We start from the raw sequence: 24,538 nt of genomic DNA, 5'->3' as shown, positions 1-24,538 counted from the left end.
TGCAAAAAACTTCCAAGAGATCTTTTTTCTTTGTTTTGATAAGTATTGAAAACACTCAAAAATTATTCAAAAAAATATTTTTTATACATGAATTGTTTGATAAACATATCAACTCCAAAACCCTTACGCATTTGACGTTAAATTTATCGTCATACTATTTTTACTATCAATTGTTTAAAAAAGTGCGTTTAGGGAGACTTGATCCCTGCATTTTTACAGTCACTCGAATCAGCCTCAAGATTAAATAATTGGGCTGGGTTTTCGTACATAGTTTCCTTTAGTATAGTTGTACATAACTTATTGCAGTTTGAACCATTTTTCAAAAGTTTTGTAAACAAAAATTACCAGCTTTTGTAAACATGCTCAATTTTGGTCTAAAAAAGAAAATTTTAAGTTTTTAAATATTTTGCATGCTAAACTTGTTATATTTTGAACGCAAACGTACAGGTTTAATGTGAAATTGCTGTAACTTATAGAAAATTAAAAGTTTGGATGAATAAGAAACATTTTGCTTAAGATTTCTTCAAAATGTTGAAAGGGGGATCAAATTACCCCCAACATTTTGAAGATGCCGGCTTAAAATAATTTTTTAAAACGCTTGGCATAATTCGAAGAGTTTATCTGATGAAATACCCTTATCAGCCAAACATAGTTGAATGTCTAAGCTTTCAATTCATGCAAAAAGTTCATAGTTTTGTGAGAAATTGACAGAATTATGTGCGATACAAAAAAAGGGGATCAAGTCTCCTCACTCTCCCCTAAAGAACAATTCTCGGGTGAGTATTCAAAAAGCCGTAAAAGCCACAATGACCTCCGACACTAATTTTCGTTTTTCTTCAAATTGCAACAATATTTCATTTGTTTTTAGTTTAGGGCACTTGAAGCACGTGTAGATGAACAATCTCAAGCATTTTTGAAATTGGTTTTTTGTAAGTAAGTCTATTGCCGATGTAAAAAGGGCTTTGTTTAGCAATGGCTCTAACGGCTTTTTGAAAACTCACCCGAGAATTAGACGCTGTCGTGCTATCTTGTCGCACCCGCCATTCCGAGAAAAACGCGTTTTAATGTTTGACCATGAATAAACGAGTACGAAAGCACTCAATGTAAACAATAACAAACACGTTTTGTTTAGAGAGCCTGGAGCTTATTAGAGAACGGTCACCTCAAACCAAAAGTACCAATCGGAGCACGAGAACTGTCAAACGGAGGTACCAATCGAGCATAAGACAAAGGATTTTGCTCGATTGGTGCCTCCGTTTGACAGTTCTCGTGCTTCGATTGGTACTTTTGGTTTGAGGTGACCGTTCTCTAATAAGCTCCAGGCTCTCTAGTTTTGTTTGGTTTACCATTCTGTGCATTGTGCCGAAGTTTAGTTGTATTTGGTTGCCGGAGTCCCGAGTTGTAATTACAAATGTTTACGATAGTCTAGCTCGCACCTGAGTCAAACGCGTTACTGAATGTTTGGCCTTTTTAAAATGTTAGTCTTAATTTGAAAATTTTGAAAATATTGTTTTCGAAAAGATCGGAATATTTCACAAATGTTTCATATTTTCACATTGAAAATCGGACCATTAGTTGCTGAGATATCGACAATGCATTGAAAAATGGTGGGCTGTTTGGGTGAGACTAAGAAAACATCAATTTTCCTGTTTTTAAACCTTTGCATTGCAATATCTCAGCAACTAAAGGTCGTATCAACAAAGTCCGAATAAGCAAAATATAGAGAATTTTCTCAGCTTTTCAAAAATATTTTTTTCAAAAGTGGGCAAACATGTGCACTTATTTAAAAAAATGAAAAACTGCGAATATTTTTTTAAAAAAGTCATATAAAAATGGATTTAACTTGAAAACGGTGCACTTTATCAAAATTTCACTCAAGTACTTTTTGATCGCAAATTTAATTTTACATCGAAAAATGAGGTTGAAAAATTTTTGCGACCGAAATTTCGATTTTTTGAAAAAGTCAGTATTGATTAAAAAAAGTCATAACTCGGTCAATGATTTTTTGCACAACCTAGAAATTTGAAGACACCAAATCGATCAAAAAATTACTTCAAAAGATACAAATTTTTGAATTTTTACTTCATTTTTGTATGGACAGCTGCCAAATTTGTATGGAAAATTATATGGACAAACTAATGATGCAAAATGGCTTCTTTGGGCATACCGAAGGCACCAAAAAAGTTTCAGTCGGATTAAAAAATACAAAAAAAATCGAATGACCGAAATCCTAGAGAACTGCTCACTTGTGACATAGACCAGTTTCTCATGCATATTGTTGGTAAATGTTGGAAAAATTTCTTATTTTTCCTAATTTTTCTTTGTTACAAATTTTAAAAAATAATGCCATATTTTGCATTTGATAATATTCTGAAAAAAGGGGAACTATACCCTATCTCAGCCTATTTCTATTATCGGCCTATCAGCACTTTGATCATGAATTACAGCTTAAATAAAGTGTTTTTGACTGTTCCAAACTAATGAATAGCTCAAATAAAATTGAGCAAGCAACTCATCATTGTTGATACACATGAAAATGTTATTTAATAGCGGAAAACGGCAAAAGTGATGAGAATTGGTCGAACGGCTTAGGGTGATTAAAATGGGTATATTTCCCCTACTAATAAAGTCGGTTAAACAACTGATAAAAGCTTATTTCGGTATGCATGGGAATTTTGTGCACACTTTCGACGTGTATTACATTTTTCGCTTTCAAGACAGCGTGTTGAGCTCGAAGTTCATTTGCAAAAAAAAAGTTAATCCGTCAAAACAAAAAAAAAGAGACCTTACGATAATGACCCAATGACTTAATTGCCACGGCCAGAACAGCTTGATGACTATGGAGTGGTCAGATGTCTATTTACAACACTTGTTTGAATTAACGAATTAACTTAAATTAACGAAAGAACTCATAGGGACGTGGCGTTACATCGTGCTGCCATCTGGTTTTTTTTAAGTGCAAGGGTAGAAAAGTGCTGAGTCTTCGTCTACAAATAGACGCCGTCCTATCTCGCCCAGCAAAATGAAGTCGATAAAGTAGTCGAATTAAATTACAATGCATTTGCATTTTTACTGGTTTGCAGTTGATAAAACTTCAATTTTCATTAAAATTAGTAGTTTATGCAACAAGTTGCAAAAAGAGGATTTTTTCAGCACGAATCGTACATTTATCCAACGAGGTTCACCGAGTTGGATAAATACGAAGAGTGCTGAAAAAATCAAGTTTTGCAACGAGTTCCATACAACATTTTTTGCAATTCCAAAAAACACACACTGAGGGAAATTTTATGTCAAATTTTCATGTATTTTGTAAATAAATCGTTTAAATCAAAAAAAATTTAAAAGTGTTACTTTTCGAAACAAGTGCTGAAAAGTGTTGCTATTCGATTCTGTTATTTTTGGTACAGAAAAGAAGGCTATTTCGTCGTTCAAAAATGACAGGAAAAGTAAGTAGTTTCACGACGGAATTGCAAAAAAAAAAAATTGCCCCCTCATTCAGGGCGATTTTAAAGGGGGGGGATGGCATAAACTTTGAAAAATATTTGCAACGGCCTAACTTGCGGGAAAAAAACCTAAAACTATTGTGTCTTGAGGAAAGTTGTTCTAAATTTAATAAAGGTTCTATATCCAAGAGACTGTAAGAATCAGATAACTATAGGTACAATAGTTGAACAGTTGCTCTTCTCCAAACTTTAAACGATTTTTTCCCTACAAACTTCAAGTGATTAAAGGGAGGGGTTCCCGTGGTCAGAATGAGCTCAAATTTGAAATTTAGACTGGTGATGGGCCAATCTTTGATTTCACGGATAAACAAATAGCACAAATATTCACGAAGGTAGCTTAATATTGCTCATCATTTTTTTTTATTAAATTGCCCGTTGTCGCTAGTCGTCACCTTCCATTTTTCTCGGCACGAACGCACAATTTGATTTACGACAAAAGCACAAATAAATCACACGTCTCCAACCGGTCTGGGAGCCGATCACCGTGTTGAGTGGCTTGTTTGGCATGAAGTTGTCCACCCGAGCCGGTGGATCAGCTCCGTGTGAGAGACACCAGACGATTAGGCGGGTTAGTTGCTTGTCGTCTTACGAAGAGTTGCATGTGTTGTATTTTTTTACGTAAAAAAGAATGTCGAAAGGTAGCCGCGACTGGTGGTTGTTTATTTTTCCATAAAAATGCACCATTGTTGAATGTCGTTATCGGCTGCCACACGAAAGTGGTTGTCGGTCGATTATATGGGCGGACTCTTCAAAGAGTTCGGGGACAACCACAGTGAACTTTGAGTGCCGAGGGGTGTCTGGTGGGTAGCGTCAGGGTGTCTAGCGTTGCTTTGCTTGAAGACTCACGCTGACTTGGGAGAAGCTGATTAAGTACTTTTAAAAAGGGTGTGATTTGATGCAGTCGAAAACCATTTAATTGATTGCTCGTTTGATAATTAAGGCATCTCTTTTATGGGAAACGCTCAATTCATTAAATATTTTAGTGAGATTTTGTAACGACTGTCTTTACGCATGTCACACAAGCTTGTTAGCTTTGTTTTTCACTTTCATTTTATTTTTCAGGCAGGTACTTAAATGAATTGTCTGAAGTTGTATCATATGGTGAAACATTATCCTGCCAAGTTAGCTAATCTTGAGGAAATGTTGTCATCATTTTTTTTATATTTCCTTGGGAACTTTTATACCTGATCAATCATCTGATTAAGCATCTTGGTGTGCCAATCCGATTAATTGTTACTTTTTGCTATTACTTTGAAATTAGTTTTTGAGTTTTTATGATAATTTTTTTGAAACCTTGACCAAACAGTAAGTTACTTATAACTTTCTCGTAAAACTTTCTGCCGATTCAATTTAGTTTTGCAACAGCCTACAACTTCTAAAGTTTGAGCTAATAATGCTTTTTTTCCACATGAGAGCCAACAACTTAATTCTTAAAAATCTGCATTTTATAGAAAGATCTGCATTTTACGTAACTTTCGATTGACCCAAAAAAGAGCTATTTGAAGAGCAAGAACTCAACTCTGGCTCATGGAGGTTTTGTTATACGTCATCGATATTTATAACAAAAAAACTTTGCTGGTCCGCTTGTGGCTACAAATAAGGTCCATTTGTAGGCGACCTGCTTCGGCGCACAAGCACACTTGTCAGCTTGCTCACTCACTTTGGTCGAGTGCCAACTAATAATTTGTCTCAAGTGTGCACGCTGATCGATTATTTTTTTTTAAACTTTGCTCAAATAAGTTTAGACAAAGCGTTTCAGCTTAAACTCGAAAGCAACTTCGTCAGGCCACGCACAGTAATCTGATCGGATTATTACCGGCTTAATGATCCCTCCTAGTGTGCGTTCATCTCTCCGCTGGAAACCCTGTTGAGTACTCTATTTGATCACACAAATCCGAGTCGGATGCTGCACGGTTGACGACTCTATTGACACGCAGAGACTGACCGTCTGTCTCGAAGTAACGGATTTCATCCGCCCACGTGGACCCAACAAGGTCCAACACACTGACCTTATTGGCTTCTCCTCGCGGGAGCCGAGGCAGTAATCGTCAGGGAACTTTATTAGGTTGGTAGATTTACTATTTAAAACATTGAAACCAATATGATACCAACCATTCCATTTAATAACCTAGGTTTGGCTCAGCAAAGGTAATCGGATCCTTTGCTTCAAAAGACGACGACATTGGACATCGGACAGTAGCATCCATTAAGTGCATTGAATGTACCGTGAAAAGATCGTTTAGTACGCGCACCACACAAGACCAGACCGAGATCGAACTATGGGACAAGTTGAGAGATTAAAATGCTAATGTAACGTGATAAAAGCCCATTTCTCGTGGTTGGTCCGTTCGTTCGTTTGTTGATCAGGTGTGGAAATTGATTTGGACCCGGTGCCGGACGGTTGTTGGTTGAACATGAATGGATACTGGTAGGAGCACATGTATTAATCGAAAGAGGTGTTGAATTGAAGGAACGGATACTATCTGGTTTCAACGGTTGTAGAGATTGCAAGAAATTGATTTCTATGAAAGCTTAAGAATCGATATTTTGTTGTGAGGGCTGTACCATTTGTAAGATTACATCCTAATGAAACAAAAATGACGGGCTACGTTTTCATGTTTTTATCTTTTTACAAGAAGTATTATGTTGTGTTATTGATACCAACTTGCATTCAGGTATTTTTTTGTCTGCTTTTAGAAATAGTTTGTAAGAAACTGGGGAAACAATGTTTGTAATTGGTTTATAGTTCTTAAACTGGATCAATAAATCATTTGAAAATACTTATCAATATTTAGTAGACATAAATAATATGTACACAGTAAAAAAATAGAATATGAAAAGTTGAAAAATTTTGTGGTTGAGTGATTATTCAGGTTTTTTTTGTGTGCTTTTGTGTCGCTGTTCGTATGGGGTGAGTGATTGTGGTAATCGAATAATAGCATCATTGGTGCGCTGGAAGTGGAGACGCGAAGTCGTGATTATTCAGGTTATTTTTTTTTTGTGTGCTTTTGTATCGCTATTTTTATGGGGTGAGTGCGTAATTTGTAAAGGTGGTGTAGAAAATATTCGGAGTGAAAAGTGATTTTTTTGTGTGTTTTTGGGAATAATTGTGTGTGTCTTAATTTATGGTCTTGAGCGTGTTTTTTGTTGAGTAATTGGTGTTTTTGTGATTTTTTTTGTGATCTTAATTAATTGTTTTGTGATTTTCAAAGCCCTTCCTATATCATCGTTGATCGGAAGGCACGGCGTCGGGTAAATTGTGTATAATTTTTTTGAATAAGGTTTTATTTTTTATGGTGAAAAAGCCATTTCTATAAAATGATCGAAAGACGCACTGACATTTTGGATTAATTAATAGTGGAGTGAAATAATTGCGTGTGAGTGATTTTGTGTGTTAACCAGAAAGACCTTCCCATAGCATCGTTGCTCGGAAGGCTCGCCGACGGGTCTGTTATGAAAGTCCTCCCCATAGCGTCGTAGCTCGGGAGGCATCGAAAAGCCAATACCTTATCCTACTAACCAAAAAAAAATTAGTCACGTGATGCTTGAAGGAGATGCTGTGGATTCAACGGTCTCAAGCGGTATCAACAAGTATATAGCGAAAACTGTGTGCTTGATGAGTCTGCAACTTCAACTATCGGACTAACATTCCTCCCTTTCGTTGAACTGCAGGCTTCTTGGGAGGGCGCCGGTATTGACTAATAAAGTAGGGATCTTCAGAGGTTAAACAGTGAACGGGTGGTTGGCTCCCACTGATCATTTTTGATTCATTGTTTAACTTCAGCTGATCTGTCAATAACGGAGTAGCAGCTCATTGGCAGTCAACCATGCTCATGCTCATGCTGCTCATGCTCATACTTAAGTAATTCTCGCTTGAAGAAGACCTTTAATTAAACATGGTGTTCAAAATGAAAAACCATTACATTTTCGATATCCTCCCTCAATAGAGTTAAGTTACTTTATTTGGTTGGTTGAATTGGCTTGTTGGCACCAATAGACCCGTTGGCCATTTGTAAAGGTATTTTAAACTTTTTCAAATCTAAAGTTTATTTCAAACTTTTTATGCTAATTTAATTAATTTTTTGAAAATGAAATACTTATGATTTATTAATATTTTGATCCCTATTTTAAGACACAAATATTTTATTCAAAAATCTTAATAGTTATAGCAATTTCACACGTTTCTGTGTTAGTGAAACAAGTAAGGCCGTTGCAAATCTTTTTCAAAGCTTATGTCGCATCCCCTTCCCCCTTCAATGTCGGCCTGAATAATCAGGGGGCAAAAAAATAACTTCAAAACATTAATGAAAATTCAAGTTTTATCAACCGAAACCAACTTAATATGCATTTTCCAGCGCTAATAATCATATTTTGCATGTTTGAATTCTTTTAAAAACATTTTTAATTTTCATGAAAAATCAATTCTTCGCGAAAAAAAAATTCCGTTAATACATCGATATTTTGAAAACTAATGATTGGAAAGCAACTGGATGCGTGTAAAATGAATTTTAAAACCCTTTATTCATTCAAATGTTAAAACCTAGGCTTGTAATTTAAATTTTTGTTTTTTTTTCAAAAATAAAAAAAAATAAATAATTACTGGGTCGTTTACCCTTTTTATGTTAAATGTTTCTTCTCAGTATTATCTAACCTAAACTTATTTAATTGGGTAAAAAATATTAACAACACAACATACTTCATACTGCTCTATCCATTCCGAAACAGTTTAATTTTGGAACGCGGAAAAGCCAGCTCCGTTTAAAATCGTCAATAAACATTGTATCTCGTGAATGGAGCTCGAGTTGTAAAGGGTGATCCGGGAACTATGGTGGATGGTCGTAAAATACTCTCGTAACTTTGCGTCATGGCAAAGATTTATGAAAATATCAATCGGCAGTAACGATCGTTAAGACGCCAAATGTGGCAATTTACGATAACGATCGTTTTGAGGGGGGAACAATGTGTGCGTGCGTGTGGGACCTTTCTTTTTAGTGGGAGGGGAACTTTTATTTGAGTGAAATGTTTGGATAATGCTGGTTTAATAGTTTGCAGCCGTTTGAACCCGATGACACACTAATTTGTGGGAACATAATTAATTTGTAGTGCATAATTTACACGATTCGTGAGGAAAGAATCCTCGATCATGCGATGATTTGGATATTATTTTCTTATGGAGCATGGAAAAATTTAATACATTAATTTTCTGTGTTTTAAATTCAGCATTTTTTATGTAATTTTATTCAAAAACAATGTTTAATTTATTCAAGACAATTAATTTGAATTAGATAGCATCAACCACCTGCATCTATTTCCCAAAACAGAGCTCATTTATGATGGGGCGAAACATTTGTAAATTCACACCGGTATAGAATTTCACCTGGCCCGTCCAACTAATCAACCCGCACAAAGTTCCAAATTGGCCACCAATTTGGGCCCCATCTGCGTAGGTGACTTTTTTTTTGCCTTACCTTACGAAACACGCTGAATATCTCGGAAAGTTAAATTGTTCGCACTCACCCACTACTGACCGGGCCTGCCCATTTATTTGTTAGAGCATGGATATGAAATATTTACCCAAAGACCTCCACGCAGACCTTCAAGAAACTGTGAATGTGGACGCTGGACGCCCCGGACTGTTGTTGGTGGCTAATCTACGCGTGTCTTTAATTGATCACAGTCATCGAACCAGGTGCCCGCCCAACACACTCGGACCGATAGACGAACGCCAGAGCCAACACAACCTCTGGGTGGACGGCGTAGGAAGTGAGCTTTGCGTTTGGCAGGTTTCGGTGAAGGTTGGTTGGTGTTAGGGCGGTTAATGGTAAATCAAAAGTTTGGATCTGTTCAAACTTCTTTTCAATTACACTTATTTACCCTTTCTATGTAGAAATATTGCGGAAATTGTTGTTTGATTTACCGAACAATATCTTGGCAAGATTTTTTTTTTTGTAAAATTCCGATGACTCGTCAAGAACACATACAAACCCTCAATGTTTATAAATAAAAAAAATGTTTTTGTCTTCTCTACAACATTGTGGCACATTGTTATATTCTAAAAAATAACCCTGCAAAACTAGAAAAAATACGTAATTTTGAAATTAAAAGTTTAGTTCTAAATGAAAAAATAACCCTTCTGGGTTATTTCAAATTCGGAATGATCATCAAAACGATAAAGTAGTCGGTTTCGATGAGAAAAAGTGGAAAACCTGGTCTAAAAATAGTGACGCCATCCTCCTATAGCATTTTTGCCAGTTACCGACAATTATCGACATTAACTGTTTGCTGGAATTGCTGAAAAAAACCTTATTAGAATGAGGATTGAACCATCAACTTCTTGGCTGTTGATCCGACACTCTACCACCGCGCCATGGACGCTTGATGAATTACTTCGGACTTATCACCAACATATTTTTCTCTCTGAAGTGTTGCTTAGGGACGCGCCAGCATTATATGTGTAGGTGAGAACTGTAGATTGCTGACATGTTTACACACGGGCAAAAGTGATATACGGGCTTGCTGCAAAAACTGTTATAAAATGTAACTTTTTCTGCAGCAAATCCACTGTTGCCGATTTTGATGTATATTTTTACTTTGGATGTAAAAATCCAGAAAAAAAAAACAAAAGGGGTCGTACCACCCCTCCGTTACGAGATATCGACTAATGGATTCGTGATTCGTGACCAAAATTACCTCTTAGAGCAAAGTTTCAAGAAAATCGTAGAGGGATCGGGGCATGGCTTTCTACCTAAGGTACTCGACTCGCGATTGAGTGTGTGGTTTTGCGGTTGTCAAATTCGCTATCTCTGACTCTGTCACTCCGATGGAAGCTGACTTTGTTTATGTTTTGGTTTTCCTGGCACGGTCTATTGTTCGTTTGTTTTTGTTTTGGTTTTCGTGGCACGGAGTGATGCACTCACACTAATGCAAACCAAGATCGCGAGTACCTATGATATACAGCCTTGGAGTCGGGGCAACTGCTGTGTGAGATGGCGGAGAATTACCCACATATAAGTAATACAGTAAAAAAAATCATGGTAACATTACGTATGGGAATGGGTACAACTTCATTGTCAGAAAATGTTTAATTAATCCTCTTAAAATTGGTAAATTTATCACCTTTTCAGTTGAAGCAACTTTTTCAGTCTAAATTGTGTTAATTTTACAACTTCAAATTTTACTCCTTCCAAATATACACAATTTTTTACCGTTATCTTGGGCGAATCCGAACACGCGGTTAGAATTGGGACATCTGTTTTAGCCTTGCTACTGCAAAATATTTGAATATTTGTGATAATTTCCGGATAGAACAGTCCAGTGTTGGAATTAGAGCGATAAGAAGGAAAGTTTTGCTCACTCGTGAACGAGCAAGAGAACTTGTATTCCACTCCTCTCCTTGCTTGTGCTCACCTTCTAAATTGGGCTCTCGCTCTTGCCTCTCGCGAACCGGAGGATAGCACGAACAATCGGAGAGTTGCTCTCGGCAGCTCGGAACTCGCGACGAGTACTCGAGAGAGAGAGAGAGAGAGAGAGAGAGAGAGAGAGAGAGAGAGAGAGAGAGAGAGAGAGAGAGAGAGAGAGAGAGAGAGAAATATTTCTCACGAGAGCCAAAGACTGGAACAGTCACAAAACAACAAAATTCAAACTTCAAGTACTCAAAAAACACTATTCAGACTTCAGTCCGAATTCACCCTATTTGACGGTACCGTAAACCGGGGTGACTTTGATAGGATTTCAATTTGTTTTTAGAATATTTTCCAACAGGTAAGGTTTTTCTCAAGATTATTATTTTTAAAACATGTACTGGGGTAGACCACACAAAGTCCATGCACTATTTCGGAAAAAAAGTTTTTTCAATAACGTTTAGAAAAATAGTTACGTTAAAAATTCTTAGTTTGAATTCCGGGGTGACTTTGATAGTCATAGTTTTTCTTGTTAAAATCATATTTAAGATGTTCAAACTTCATTTGTACGTTAAATGTACCATCACTAAAGTAGCTGATATAGTTTTTAAGAAAAAAATCAATGTTTATATTTAGTTAACTAAGTGTATAAGCTTTTAAGCAAAATACATATAAATTTTAGGTAAAATTGTTAAAAAGTCGGAATTTTGCCTGAAATTTGTTAAAACTAGTTTTGTTTATAAAATTATCGATTTATATTGCATTTTATACTGAATTCGAAGCACAAATCACAAGTTTTCACATTTTACATGAAATTTGTTCAACTGAAATTGCCTATAAATTAAGAGAGTTTTTATAATTGTGTTTCAAAAACACATATTATTTATTTTTTACAAACTTTTTTAACCTTCTCCTAGTGGAAAATTGTCCAAAGAATCCGAAAATGCATTCCGTTTTCCGATTAAAAATCATGTTCATTGAGAAAATCATGACACTTTGAGAAGTTTAAAATAACTTTTTAAACTTGTCAAAATTTTATGAAAAGTTCTTCTTGAGGTACTTTGAACACTTCTCTACCACGGTCAGTATGTTTCTGAACCATTCCTTACGTATTTTAATTGTACTCTTCATTTTGCGGAAAAATCGCAAACCTATCAAAGTCACCCCGGCTATCAAAGTCACCCCGTTTTACGGTACTTCAAATGTAAAAGACAGTCGCAAAATTTGTATTTAAAAACCAATTTTGCTAAATGTATATCTTGGAAACAGGACATCAACGGATAAAATTTAATGCACATAAAAAATACAAAGATGCACAACAAAAATCGCATGCCTGACCATATTTTTTGTGCATTTTTTAATCTGACAAATTTGTTGTATGAACCAAGCCCAGTAATCTTACATCATCAATTTTTCCATAAAATTTTTCGTACAAATAAACTTTTTTTTGAATTTCCATTTTTGTATGAATAATTGTCAAATTTGTATGGACAAACTGATGATGCAAGAGAGCTTCTTTGGGCATACGGAAGGTGCCCAAAAAAATTTAGCCGGAGAAGAAAATCTAAACAATGTAAACTAGAGTTTGAAAAATGGCTCTTTTCCTAGAGATTTTTTTTAGCGGTAAAAATCGCGAAAACAGGAATTTTGTCTAAAGGCTCTATAATGATTCAATACTAAAAATAAAACTAGATTTTTTGATTGTATAGTTTCGATTAAAAAAAAAAAGATTCCTCAATTTGTGCAGTAACTTACTAAGGAATCGATGAAACCTCTTTTTAAAAAAAAAAATGTGGTTATGTTACACATGATCAATATGACAAAGTGCTTTGCAAAAAACTCTGTAATGTATTGTAATCTTTATATTTCAAATTTTTATTCTTTTTCATATCTTCAAAAGTGTTATAGACATTTTCGAGATTTAATTTGGTTAAGTTACGAAAAACGAAACTATTGGCACTACGCCCCCCGGGGCATGGCCTTCCTCTAACGTGGGATTTCTGCTCCAGCGCCTCTGACGAGACAGGAGAAACCGGGACCGACGTTTTACTTCACCATCCGATAGAAGCTCAGTGGATAAGGCGGGAATCGAACCCGCGTCTCATAGCATCATCGGGATCGGCAGCCGAAGCCGCTACCCCTGCGCCACGAGACCCATGGTTAAGTTACAAATGTTGAATTATGAATAAATTGTTGGATTGTGAATGTCCACTCTCAGTTTGAAAATGGTATTGCATTGCCTGTGGTCCAGATCTCTTACCTAACAGGGACGTGAACTTTGAAATTCTAAATAGTTAGCTACTCGCTTCGCTACACCCAACAGGCTGTCGCATGGTTGTGATGCATGGCGGCATGAAAGTATATCAGAATCTACATGAAAACTGTCCTCATGCATTTTTTGCGATATAGGGGTTTGACATTTTTGCCCGTTACCGACAATTATCGACATTACCGACTGCTATTTGGTTGTATTTTACAAAAAAAAAACGTTACTTAATCCACCCTTAGGTGGTTGGCGCCTTCCTCACATTTAAAGAGTGCTATCCAAAATGCAAAAAGTGCGTAAATAACACTTAAGTACTTATAACTTTTGATAGGGTTGTCAGATTTTCAATGTTTTGGACGCATTGGAAAGCCCTTTTGAATACCTTTCCAACGATAACGTTTTCATCAACATATCTGAGATCCGGCCTCCAAAAAGCGTATAAATAACACTTAAGTGCTTATAACTTTTGATAGAATTGTCAGATCTTCAATGTCTTGGACGCGTTGGAAAGGTCTTTTAAATACCTTTCTGAAAATGTATAGCATGACGGGTTTTCTTACAAAAACCACCCTTTTTACAATCTTCCGGACTTTTGCTAAAATCGTTTTTTAGCATAACTTTTGAAGTACTTAACTAAACTGCATAATTTTTAATAGCGACTTATGGGACCCCAAGACGGATCGAATGAGGCCAAAACGGACAAAATCGGTTCAGCCAATGTCGAGATAATCGAGTGACAATTTTTTGATCAACATCCCACCACACACACAGACATTTGCTCAGAATTTGATTCTGAGTCGATAGGTATACATGAAGGTGGGTCTAGGAGGTCTAATTGAGAAGTTCATTTTTCGAGTGATTTTATAGCCTTTCCTCAGTAAAGTGAGGAAGGCAAAAACCCTTAACAGAACGAGGATTGAACCACCAACATTTTGGTTATTGATCCCACACGATACCACCGCGCCATGGACGCTTTATGAAATGTGAGTGAAAGAGCACCAACATATTCTTCTCTTTGGATTGTTGCTCGGGGACTGGCCAGCTTTATATGTGTTGGTGAGAACTGCAGATCGCTGAAATATTTACACGCGGGCAAAAATGATCTACGGGCTTGCTGCAAAAAATGTAATAAAATGTGACATTTTCTGCAGCAAATCCACTGTTGCAGATATTGAGATGTATTTTTCCTTTGGGTGTAGGAAACGGTGATTTAAGCGGATTGTAGACAGGATTTCGCCATGTTAAGTGATGATTGTCTAAGCCCAAGTTGCCTATAAATTGATAATTGGGAATAAAACCAATTCCACCTGAACCAGATTCTCCCCACCATGGCAGCCGTCCATTGCCGGCCGCTCCCATCTCCATCGCGCACCAGGAACAAGAAAAAGGATTCGGAAGACGGGAAGTGTGGATGCTCCACTTTTTTAAGGGAACAAGGGAAAATCTTCACGGTGTCCCCAAGTAAGTTTTGCTTGGAGTTGGATGGTTTTTCGGAAGGCAAATAGTTACACCCAAAACTGGCAGCGCTAGTCCGAGAGAATGATGGTCTCGAGTCGAGAGAATAGTGGTACCATTCACGGACGCAGAGAACACAGCTCGAGATGGGCGATAGAACTATTCTCCCGAGGTTCATTTGCAAAAAAAGTTCATCCGTCAAACAAAAAAACCAAAAGTGTCGACAATGGGAATCGAACCAGAGACCTTTGATAAACCAATCCAATGACTTAGCTGCCTCGGCCACCACAGCTTGGTGGCCAGGAAGAAGTCAGAAGTCGATGTATGACACTTGTTGGAGATTTATTGATTCAACTAACGAATGAACTCATTTGTTATGATGGTGTGAGTTGGTACCATTATTCTATCGATTTTGGCACTGAGCCCTCAATAAATTTTGAGAGAACGATTATCTCGACTCTGAATTTTGGGTGTAGCTACTCCATAAAAAAACTTATTCTCGAGTGACTTTATCCGAATTTCATCCTTTTTTGTGCTCTATATCTGGTGCCGATCCACCCTAACCACCCTAACTTGCTAGCTCTGTAAGATCACCAGTTTGTTTTGCAAGTCCCACAATCAAGCCCGTTCAAACCATCGCGCGCACAGCCCGTACTTCCCATTCCGGACTCTCGCTTTCATCGGTTGGCCAATTCTGCGTTTGCGGTGAACCAACTTCTCGACAACAAACAAAATAATAGGGCGTTGGCGGTTGGTTTTCACCGCCACCGAAGATCGATGCTCGAGTCACGCGAGAGGATTTGACCATTCATGGGCAGGTGAAAAATGACAACCAGGTGGTGATTATTTACCTGCGCAGTGCCGCAATGTCTACGTCAGAAGAAGACTTGCGAGGGCTTGCTTCCCAAAAGTAGAAGCTTTGATGAACGATTCCTTGAAATTAATATTATCATCATGAAATGCAAATCGAAAAAGAAAATCTCACCACAACTCACCCAATTAACGTCCCACAGCGTTAACTGTTCTAGAACCATAAACATTTAATTAACTTTTATTTCCATCTCATCTCACCAAACTAGTCCATAAAGCGTAATCTAATTATCGCGCAACGTGCTCAAAATCTCAATCTCGCGCACAGATTCACGGCTACAGATTCTACCTAGAAACAAACCGCTAGAGCAATGATTGATTCCAGGCACTCATAAATAACCCCGGCAGCGTTTCTTCTCGACGTTCGCGAGATCCAAAACTGGAAATCCAACTTGCTAGTTATTTATCGGATTTTATTGGATTTAAATTTATCATCAGCTCATCTCAATAAAACGCACGCCAAGTGGTTTGCTGGTTGCAACATTCTGCCAAGCCAGAGATTTTTCTAGCATTTCAAACGTTATTGATCATCGCGTGGACTTATTGAATTAGGCTCGATGTGCAACGACTTCCAAGCTGGTTAATGCCGTGCTAAAGCGCGACTTTTCAGCACGGGTGAAGGTGGCCACCGGAGTTAAGATTAATGGGCGTCATAAAGTACGGCGATCTTTGGAGGTCCAACGTACGAAGCTCACCGTATGAACCGTTGGTTAAGGTGTAGACCATGTAGACCGACCGGTCATCAATGTCGCCGTAATCAGGATTGATAATTCATCAAGCTGATGGAGGCATCTTTATCGCAAGCAAAATGGCTAATACTGTGTGACTCCATTAGAGGGACAAGCTGCTATCTTGTTTTACCTTGAGCTTAATGATCTTATGATCGATACTAGTTTGGTCCTTTTTCCATAATCAGATCATCATCATTGTAACTAAAATTTACTAAGTTAACTTAAAAAATTACATCATAAGTGGCGGAAGTGATCGTCTCATAACACTAATATCAAACCGATCACACCTCTTTTAGTTATGCATCACACTTAGTAAATCTCCCAAAACAAAAATGTAAATAACATCCATCAACGCATCCCAAAACAGTCACTTAGCGGGCGCTTATCGCACCAAAAATCATATTTAATTGAAATGCCAACCATTTATCACTGTGGCGTGCCCTGACACCACCGAAGAGTTGCATTTCGTAATGCATTTCCCATGGATTATTCAAATTGGCAAGTTTCGTCACGACCATGAAGTCGGTTGGGGCTTGGAAAATGCAATTACTCTACGTTAGACTGAGGGGGTGGTGGTGACCCCTGCCGTTTGACCTTTATTAGAATTGCTCGTGAACGACCCATTAAGATAACAAATTGAGAGTTTTGCCACGTCTGGGATGCAGGCCCCCGGTTCGACGTAATTAGCTTCGGTAATGTGGATCGCGGTACGTGTCAAGACCTGCAGACGGTAGATAGGCCTGCGCGGATCAAAAGTATTCCGACGACGACGTGCCTCGATGCAAATCTATTGCCGGTCACCAACCTGTGCGCTGGAGACCACCGAATGAGCCCCGGAATGTGAGGCTATGAGCAGTGACCGAGTTCCTGGAGCTATGAACCATGGGATACCGGGTGAAGACGAAATGTAATTCTCTGAAAATTGCTTTTTTCAATGGTAAAGGTTTTAACTTTTAAGATATTGTCATTCTCGCAAGCGTGTTTTCCTAGAGCAGTGGTTTTCGTCCTTTTTCGTTATAATCCCTGTTTAAAAAAAAATCAATATAAAATTTTATAAATTTTCACTGCTACGGAAGTTTTAAGAATAAAATTCTCAAATAAGTTTTTTTACAAAAAAGAAACTCAAATTTCATCATTTCCAATAAGGGCCAATAAGTCTTTAATAGATTTCCCTTGTGAACGATTGTCCATTCCAAAATATCTTTATTGTAAGGAACAAGGACAGTCACAAAACCCTTTATCGTGTTCACCCCCAAACAACGCAAATCATTCCCATCTTTTTTCCAAATTATGTTTTTTTTTTATAAAAACCCGTATTTTGGGTAAATAAAAAAAATCGCACTGAAAAAATACGATACTCGATCGGTTGCCGAATACTGCTCGCTAACTGGGCTGAACGAAAAATTACGAGGGGATCACCGATGCATATGTTTTTCCTGATGAAATATAAACATGAAAATTACTAAACTTTATTTTTGCAATTCCGTCGTGAAACTACTTACTTTTCCTGTCATTCTTGAACGACGAAAAAGCCTACTTTTCTGTACCAGAAATAACAGAATCGAATAGCAACACTTTTCAAAATAAATGCTGAAAAGTTCTACTTTTCAGCACTCAAATGAGTGCTGAAAAGTTGAACTTTTCAGCACTTGTTTCGAAAAGTAACACTTTTCAACATTTTTTTGATTTAAACGATTTATTGACAAAATACATGAAAATTTGACATAAAATTTCACTCATTGTGTGTTTTTTTGGAATTGCAAAAAAATTTGTATGGAACTCGTTGCAAAACTTGATTTTTTCAGCACTCTTCGTATTTATCCAACTCGGTGAACCTCGTTGGATAAATGTACGACTCGTGCTGAAAAAATCCTCTTTATGCAACTTGTTGCATAAACTACTATTACAATGCTTTCTTATCGTATTTCTTTGATTGTGACTTGAAATAAAATAAAAGTTTGAATAAAGATTTTTTATTTATTGAACAAGATTTTTGCATTCATTAACCCCTCGATCGTTTCGATTTGTTTTGGTTTTTTGACGTTTGTCTGTTTTTTTTTACTTTGCTACGGCCCAGTTACCAAGCGCCCATTTTAAAAGCAGCCCAGTTACCAAACAAGTGCTGTACTTCAAAATGCATTGCATTGAAATTTTGAATTCGAGTATTTAAAAAATACCGTATCTTGTGATTTTTTTTTTAATTCACAGCAAAACTCTAATCGAATGAAACTTTCACTTTTTAACTAACAAAATTTGAAAAAAAGGTTTCAAGACAGAGAAGATTTATCAATGAGTTCATTTTAAGGGATCGTGCATGAACCACGTAGCCTTCAAATTTGAAATATTCAAGATTTTTAGACATAATTATAACTTTTTATCAGTTTTATCTGAAGTTTTTTTTAAAGACCTCATACAGTTAGGCCGTTGCAAATATTTTTCAAAGTTTATGTCACCCAACCCCCCCCCCCCCCCTTCAATGTTGGCCTGAAAAATCATTGGGCAAAAAAATGTTTTTTCGAAAAACTTCAAAATTTTAATGAAATTTAAAGTTTAAAGATTAACCAACTGAAACCCAGTTAAAATGCATTTTCCCACGTTTATAATCATATTTAGCATGTTTCAACTCCTTTGAAGACATTTTAAATTTTCATGAAATACCAATGTATAGTCCAATACCTCGATATTTTCAAAACTTATGATTGGAAAGCAACTGTGCGCCTGTAAAAAGCATTTTAAAACACTTGTTTCATCCACATGTTGAAACCTAGGCTTATAATTTCAATTTTGTTTGCACCCCCCCTCCCCCCCCCCCCTCGACTTTGGTCAGACCCGAGGGACATAAACTTTGAAAAATATTTGCAGCGGCCTTAGTTGAACTTAGTCCTATAAAATCTTCACACTTTTAATCTGTACTATTCAAAAATCGTGTAATTTGATCTATAATATGAAAAAAGGACAATTATGAAATGAGAAAATTATCTTTTTTTTTTACCTTTTCGAAAGTTAGGAACCAAAGAAGTTTTTGTCTTATTGTGCCAAAATTGTCAAACTTACGAACCTAATCCTGCAAAAATCGGATTGTAAAAATAGTCAAACTATGCTGTAAATAATATAGTATACAGTAATTAAGGGAAGGTATCTAAATTTATATCGAGTTGTCTAAGTCATAAAAAGTTAGTTTAGTAAATCCCAATGCATAAAGCTCTGGTTGATGTGATCCGTTAAGCTTGATTTGAAAATTTTGAAATTTTTTGATTGAAAAGATCAGACAAATTTCGCAATTCTAACAAAGAAAATTGGTTCAACAGTCAGTTGGCTAACTAGGTGACACTTAGAGAAATTAGTTTTCATCGATTTGAATTCATTATGACATCTTTTTCGTAATGGCGTAATAGCGTAATGGTTAAAATGCAAAAAAATACGGAAATACATCAAAAATAAATACTCAAAGATGGATATAAGTTGAGAACGAACGAGAAAAATGATTTTAAGGCACTTTTTTCTCCAGATTTCGATATTTTCCAAAAAAAACGCACTATAGCTTACTTTTTTAGTCAACTGCGCTGAATCGGGACTACAGTCTGAATAGGGACATCAGTTTTTGAGACGGTTCTCTGAAACATATTAAAAAAACACGTATTTTGGATATTAAACTTCAAGTCATAATCATAACCTAGAACTAAGCCGACGACACCAAATCGATCAGAAAATCTCTTCTCAAAATTCAGAATTTCATATATTTACATACTCATTTTGTATGACTAGTCCCCCATAACTGTATGGGGGCAATTCTCTACCAACTCACACGAAACCGGGAAAAGTTGCCCCGACCATCTTCGATTTGCGTGAAACTTTGTCCTAAGGGGTAGCTTTTGTCCCTGATCACGAATCCGAGGTCGGTTTTTTGATATCTCGTGACGGATGAGCGGTACGACCCCTTCCATTTTTGAACATGCGAAAAAAGAGGTGTTTTTGAATAATTTGCAGCCTGAAACGGTGATGAGATAGAAATTTGGTGTCACACGGAATTTTATGAAAAATTGTAAGCCCGATTTGATGACGTACTCAGATTTCCATCAAAGTTTTAAAAATTCCGTTTCCGTTACTCGACTGTAATTTTTTTAGAACATGTCATTTTAAGGAAAATTTAATGTTCTTAACGAATCCATATTAACCCAGAAGGGTCATTTTTTCATTTAGAACAAAATTTTACATTTTAAAATTTCGTGTTTTTTCTAACTTTGCAGGGTTATTTTTTAGAGTGTAACAATGTTCTATGAAGTTGTAGAGCAGGCGATTATTGATATATAGACATAAGGGGTTTGCTTATAAAAATCACGAGTTATCGTGATTTTACGAGAAAAAGTTTTGAAAAAGTTGGTCGTCGTCGTTGATCATGGCCGTTCATCGTCACCCGCGACAGACAAGGGCAACAAAACAAAGAGAAACGCAAAAATTATTTTTTTTTTCAAAACTTTTTTTTTTCGTAAAATCGCGTTAACTCGTGATTTTTATAAGCAAACCCTTTATGAATACAACAATTCCAATTGGTACCAAAAGTTGCGTCTTTCAATTCAATTATTTTGATACCCAAACATCTATTAGGTCATTGCTGAAATTTTCAAGTTATCGCAGTTTTAGTGAAAAAAGTTGTTTTTTTGTCGATTTCGTCATTTGTCCGTTTTTGCACATGGCGCGTCGAAAAACTCAATTTTTATTTTCAAAAATATCTCCGAAACGTACGGTTCAACATCGCCAATTTTCTAATATGTTATGTGAAATTTTCCGAGGAATCCGATAAAAATATTTTCAGACATAGGCTCTTTGGTCCAGACACGGTCAAAACGCCATTTTAAGTTTTCATGCGACTTTTTCAAATGGTAAGCTAGATTTTTGAAACTTCTTACTATTTTTCCCAAATAGCCAAACTCATCACCTTTCTTTTGCGTCTAAGACAGCTAAAATCGGATGAAATGACGCGGAGATATGATTTTTTGAAAAAAGTGGTTTTTGCGAAAAATGACGAAAATTGCCATTTTTTGAACCACCCTAGCACGATGTAGGTCACCCTAATGGCCAAACAAAAAAATACGGGTCTAATTATTTTGGCCAAGGAACCCCCAGAAAAATTTTGAGCCCGATCGGAGAACTTTTTTTTCGGCTTAGGCTCTTTTCAAATGGAATTGCTGTATAGATATCATTTTTTTGTTAATGTCTGCTCTACAACTTTGTTGAACATTGTTTTCGCAAAATCCTAGATTTTTTAAACTTACCATTGAAAAATAATCGAATTTATATTTGGAATGCATTTAAAACCCTTGCTTATAAATATGAAAAAAAACATGACATAAACTATGTAAAATATTTGTTTCGTCAGCTTCCAGAGAACCGCTCCAAAGCGTTTAAAAACCGCATAAAGTGTTGCACCTACGGCAAAGCTCATGCAAATCTGTGCCAAAATGCACCTCACGATCACGCGGGATTGCATTTTCTTGGACCCACAGGCAGTGCTGCTTTGCTGCAGCACTAGAAATGCACCCTGATGTAGATTAGCACTGAATTAATCAACTGGAAAGATGGCGGGCAGCCGGTACCGTACCCGTACGAGGTGCTTCCAGCGATCGATGGGAACACCTTTTGCAAGTGAGTTTGTGCGGTAAAAGTGACATCGGAAGTGCAGTTCACTTTCCGCATCTCATTTGTGACAGTTTTAGACGCTTTGGGAGTCGCGGATTAAGATCTTGCAACGCGGCATGGGTAAATTATGACCTGTTGAGGTACGAGATGTCACGTGTCAGATATTGAGGAAGAGTGAAAGTTGCCACTGTTGCGTGAGGTGTATTATACTGATGATCGTTTTGAACTTAGATCAACTCCCGTCGAACCATACAAGATCAATCAACTCATTTGACCTTGTCAGATGGATGAATTCAATTTCAACTAAATGTGAATTTATTGAATGCTCGCAACTGCACAGGTAAAAGCGTTCAGTCCAAGCTATCACTAGACTGAATCGATGTGGTTTCGTAATCGTCAGATAAAAACAAATTGATTTTTTCTCTGCTAAGTTCATCAATGCTCTATTGTGTCGCTGAACGATCAATGGAGATGCATTGTCGATAGCTATCGATTGCCGCCGATACCGGAGTAAAACCGGTATAAAACGAAATCATAGGAAGTTGCTCATCGATCGTCTGCTTTCCAATTTGTCTTTTTTCGATCGATTGTAGCTTAATACATACGTCAATAAGGCAAGAATTAATAAAATGATTTCTTCTCTATTTCCAGCTACTCCACATTCCAACCGCCTCAGCAACACCCGCGATCAAAACGCTGGGCAACCTGATGGCCATTCCACCCCTTCCACCGCACCATCAGGTGTCCCTGCCCCACCAGTACCGGCCACCACACATCGTGTTACCCCGCCGGAACACCAGCAACTACGGCGGCGGCGTTAACTCCTCGCTGGAGTTCAACGGGACCAAAATTGACCGCTCCGACATCAACGTCCACCGGAGCTACTCGATCGATCGGATCGACGACGTGGACCGTGGGTATCACAAGTCCCGCAAGATCACGTACAAGTACCCCCGGCACGGCCATCCGAAGGTGCGGCCGCCGACGTTGCATCCCAAGTTCTATACGGCGTACTCGGACTGGAGCACGTGCGACGTCTTTTGCCGGAAGAGGCGCGAGCGGTACTGCATCGTGCGGTCCAAGTGTGGCTTCCACGTGCACATCGAGGAGCGGCAGTGTCATTATAGATTGTGAGTGGTTTTGAATTCAAAAAATATTTTCTTCAACACATTTTTTGTCTATTTTCAGCTGCGCACCTCTCTCAATCCCGACCGACTACGATCGTCACTCGAAAAAGAAGAAGAAGCGAATCATCGTCGAGGATTACGACGACGAGGACGAATACTTCGACGAGGATGACACCGAGTACGTGATCATCAAGAAGAAGCCAAAGCGGAAGCGGAAACGTCCCCACATCGTGTACCACCGGAAGGAGGGAGTCGTCCCGTCGAACCATCGACCCACGTATAACGACGATTACGACGAGCCTGTCAGGTATACGGAACGTCCAACCGAACAGCGGCTTCAAAACCAGCGGAAACCGCTCAAGGTCGTGCTGGACGACTTTGACGACAAGAAGATCTTCGGTCCGAGTCCGCACTACGAGCAGCGATTCAACACGGTGCAGAAATTCCAAAGAAGACCTCACACGGCGGTGGTGAAACGGAAGCCGTCCAGGTTGATGGATTACTTTGAAGATTATTACGACCATCTGTACAGGGATGGAACGGGGTTCGCCAACCGACGGGACGACATTCAGGACTTTGATCGGTTGCGACCGATCAGTGAGTTCTTGATCGGGGAACAAGCCACAAACTCGACGGAGCGTACGTCTACGCAGTTCAACCAGCTGATGGAGTCCTTTCCAACGGTGGAGCCTTCTACGAACAATCCTCACCACGCCAAACGAGAGATCAGCAACTTTCTTGAAGATTCCACTGAAGACTCCGGCCAGAACTCGTCCGAGGAAGATGCGATCAACGGAACTGTGGAACTCAGTCCCGACGGGAAGAAGTATCCTGGGGGCAGCATGCTGAAGCTGGGAGTGGCGGCGAATCAGAAGAAGGCCCGCGAGAAGGCGGTGTTTGAAATGCCTCGCAAGGTGGACAACCCGTACTCGAAGTGGAGTCGGTGGTCCAAGTGTACGGCCAAGTGCACCACGAGGAGGTTTAAGTGAGTATTTTTACATCAATAGATATTATTTGTTCTAAAATCCTTCGTTTTCTTTTTCAGACGCTGCAAAGTCCCGACCATGTGCGGCAACGACATCATCCGCGAGGTCGCGTACTGCTACACGGAGGGTAGCTTCTGCGAGGAGTGGATCGGTAACCAGCTGTACCAAACCAACACCAACAGCAAGAATCCTCCAACTCCGTCAACGACATCAACTACGACGACAACCACGACGGTGGCGCCACCGAAACCCTCCAAACCCGCCAGAGGTCATCACCACTTGGGACACTCTCAGTCGGCTCGTAGTCGCAGCGATGCCGATCAGGAGAATGCGATTCAATCGTTTGGAGGAGGTGGCCGGAGAAGCTTCCTGCAGCCGGAGTACATGCCCCAGGAGCTGAATTGTGGCCTTCCGATGGTGCGGAATAAGCCGAAGAAGTATCTTTACAACATGCTGCGGATAATCGGAGGCAAGACCTCCAAAAGGGGGCAGTGGCCCTGGCAGGTGGCGATTCTGAACAGGTTCAAGGTAAGGACAGAATAACAAAAATCGATGTTCTAAAC

General features: G+C 38.2%; 1 protein-coding gene across 2 annotated transcripts in view; it reads left to right on the top strand.

Moving 5' to 3' along the window:
* Positions 1–24,538, top strand: part of LOC120421335 (uncharacterized) — a 106,178-nt gene that overhangs the window by 80,668 nt on the left and 972 nt on the right. For both annotated transcript variants that reach the window (XM_039584509.2, XM_039584508.2), the window contains exons 3-5: positions 22,514–22,992; positions 23,051–23,974; positions 24,035–24,503. In XM_039584509.2, coding sequence (XP_039440443.1) covers positions 22,514–22,992; positions 23,051–23,974; positions 24,035–24,503 — 1,872 coding nt within the window. The remainder of the gene's footprint in view (positions 1–22,513; positions 22,993–23,050; positions 23,975–24,034; positions 24,504–24,538) is intronic.

This window comes from Culex pipiens, chromosome 3 (assembly GCF_016801865.2).
Source record: "Culex pipiens pallens isolate TS chromosome 3, TS_CPP_V2, whole genome shotgun sequence".
NCBI lineage: Eukaryota > Metazoa > Arthropoda > Insecta > Diptera > Culicidae > Culex > Culex pipiens.
Note: the sequence above shows the minus strand (reverse complement) of the source record. Positions and strands in the feature narration are given on the sequence as shown.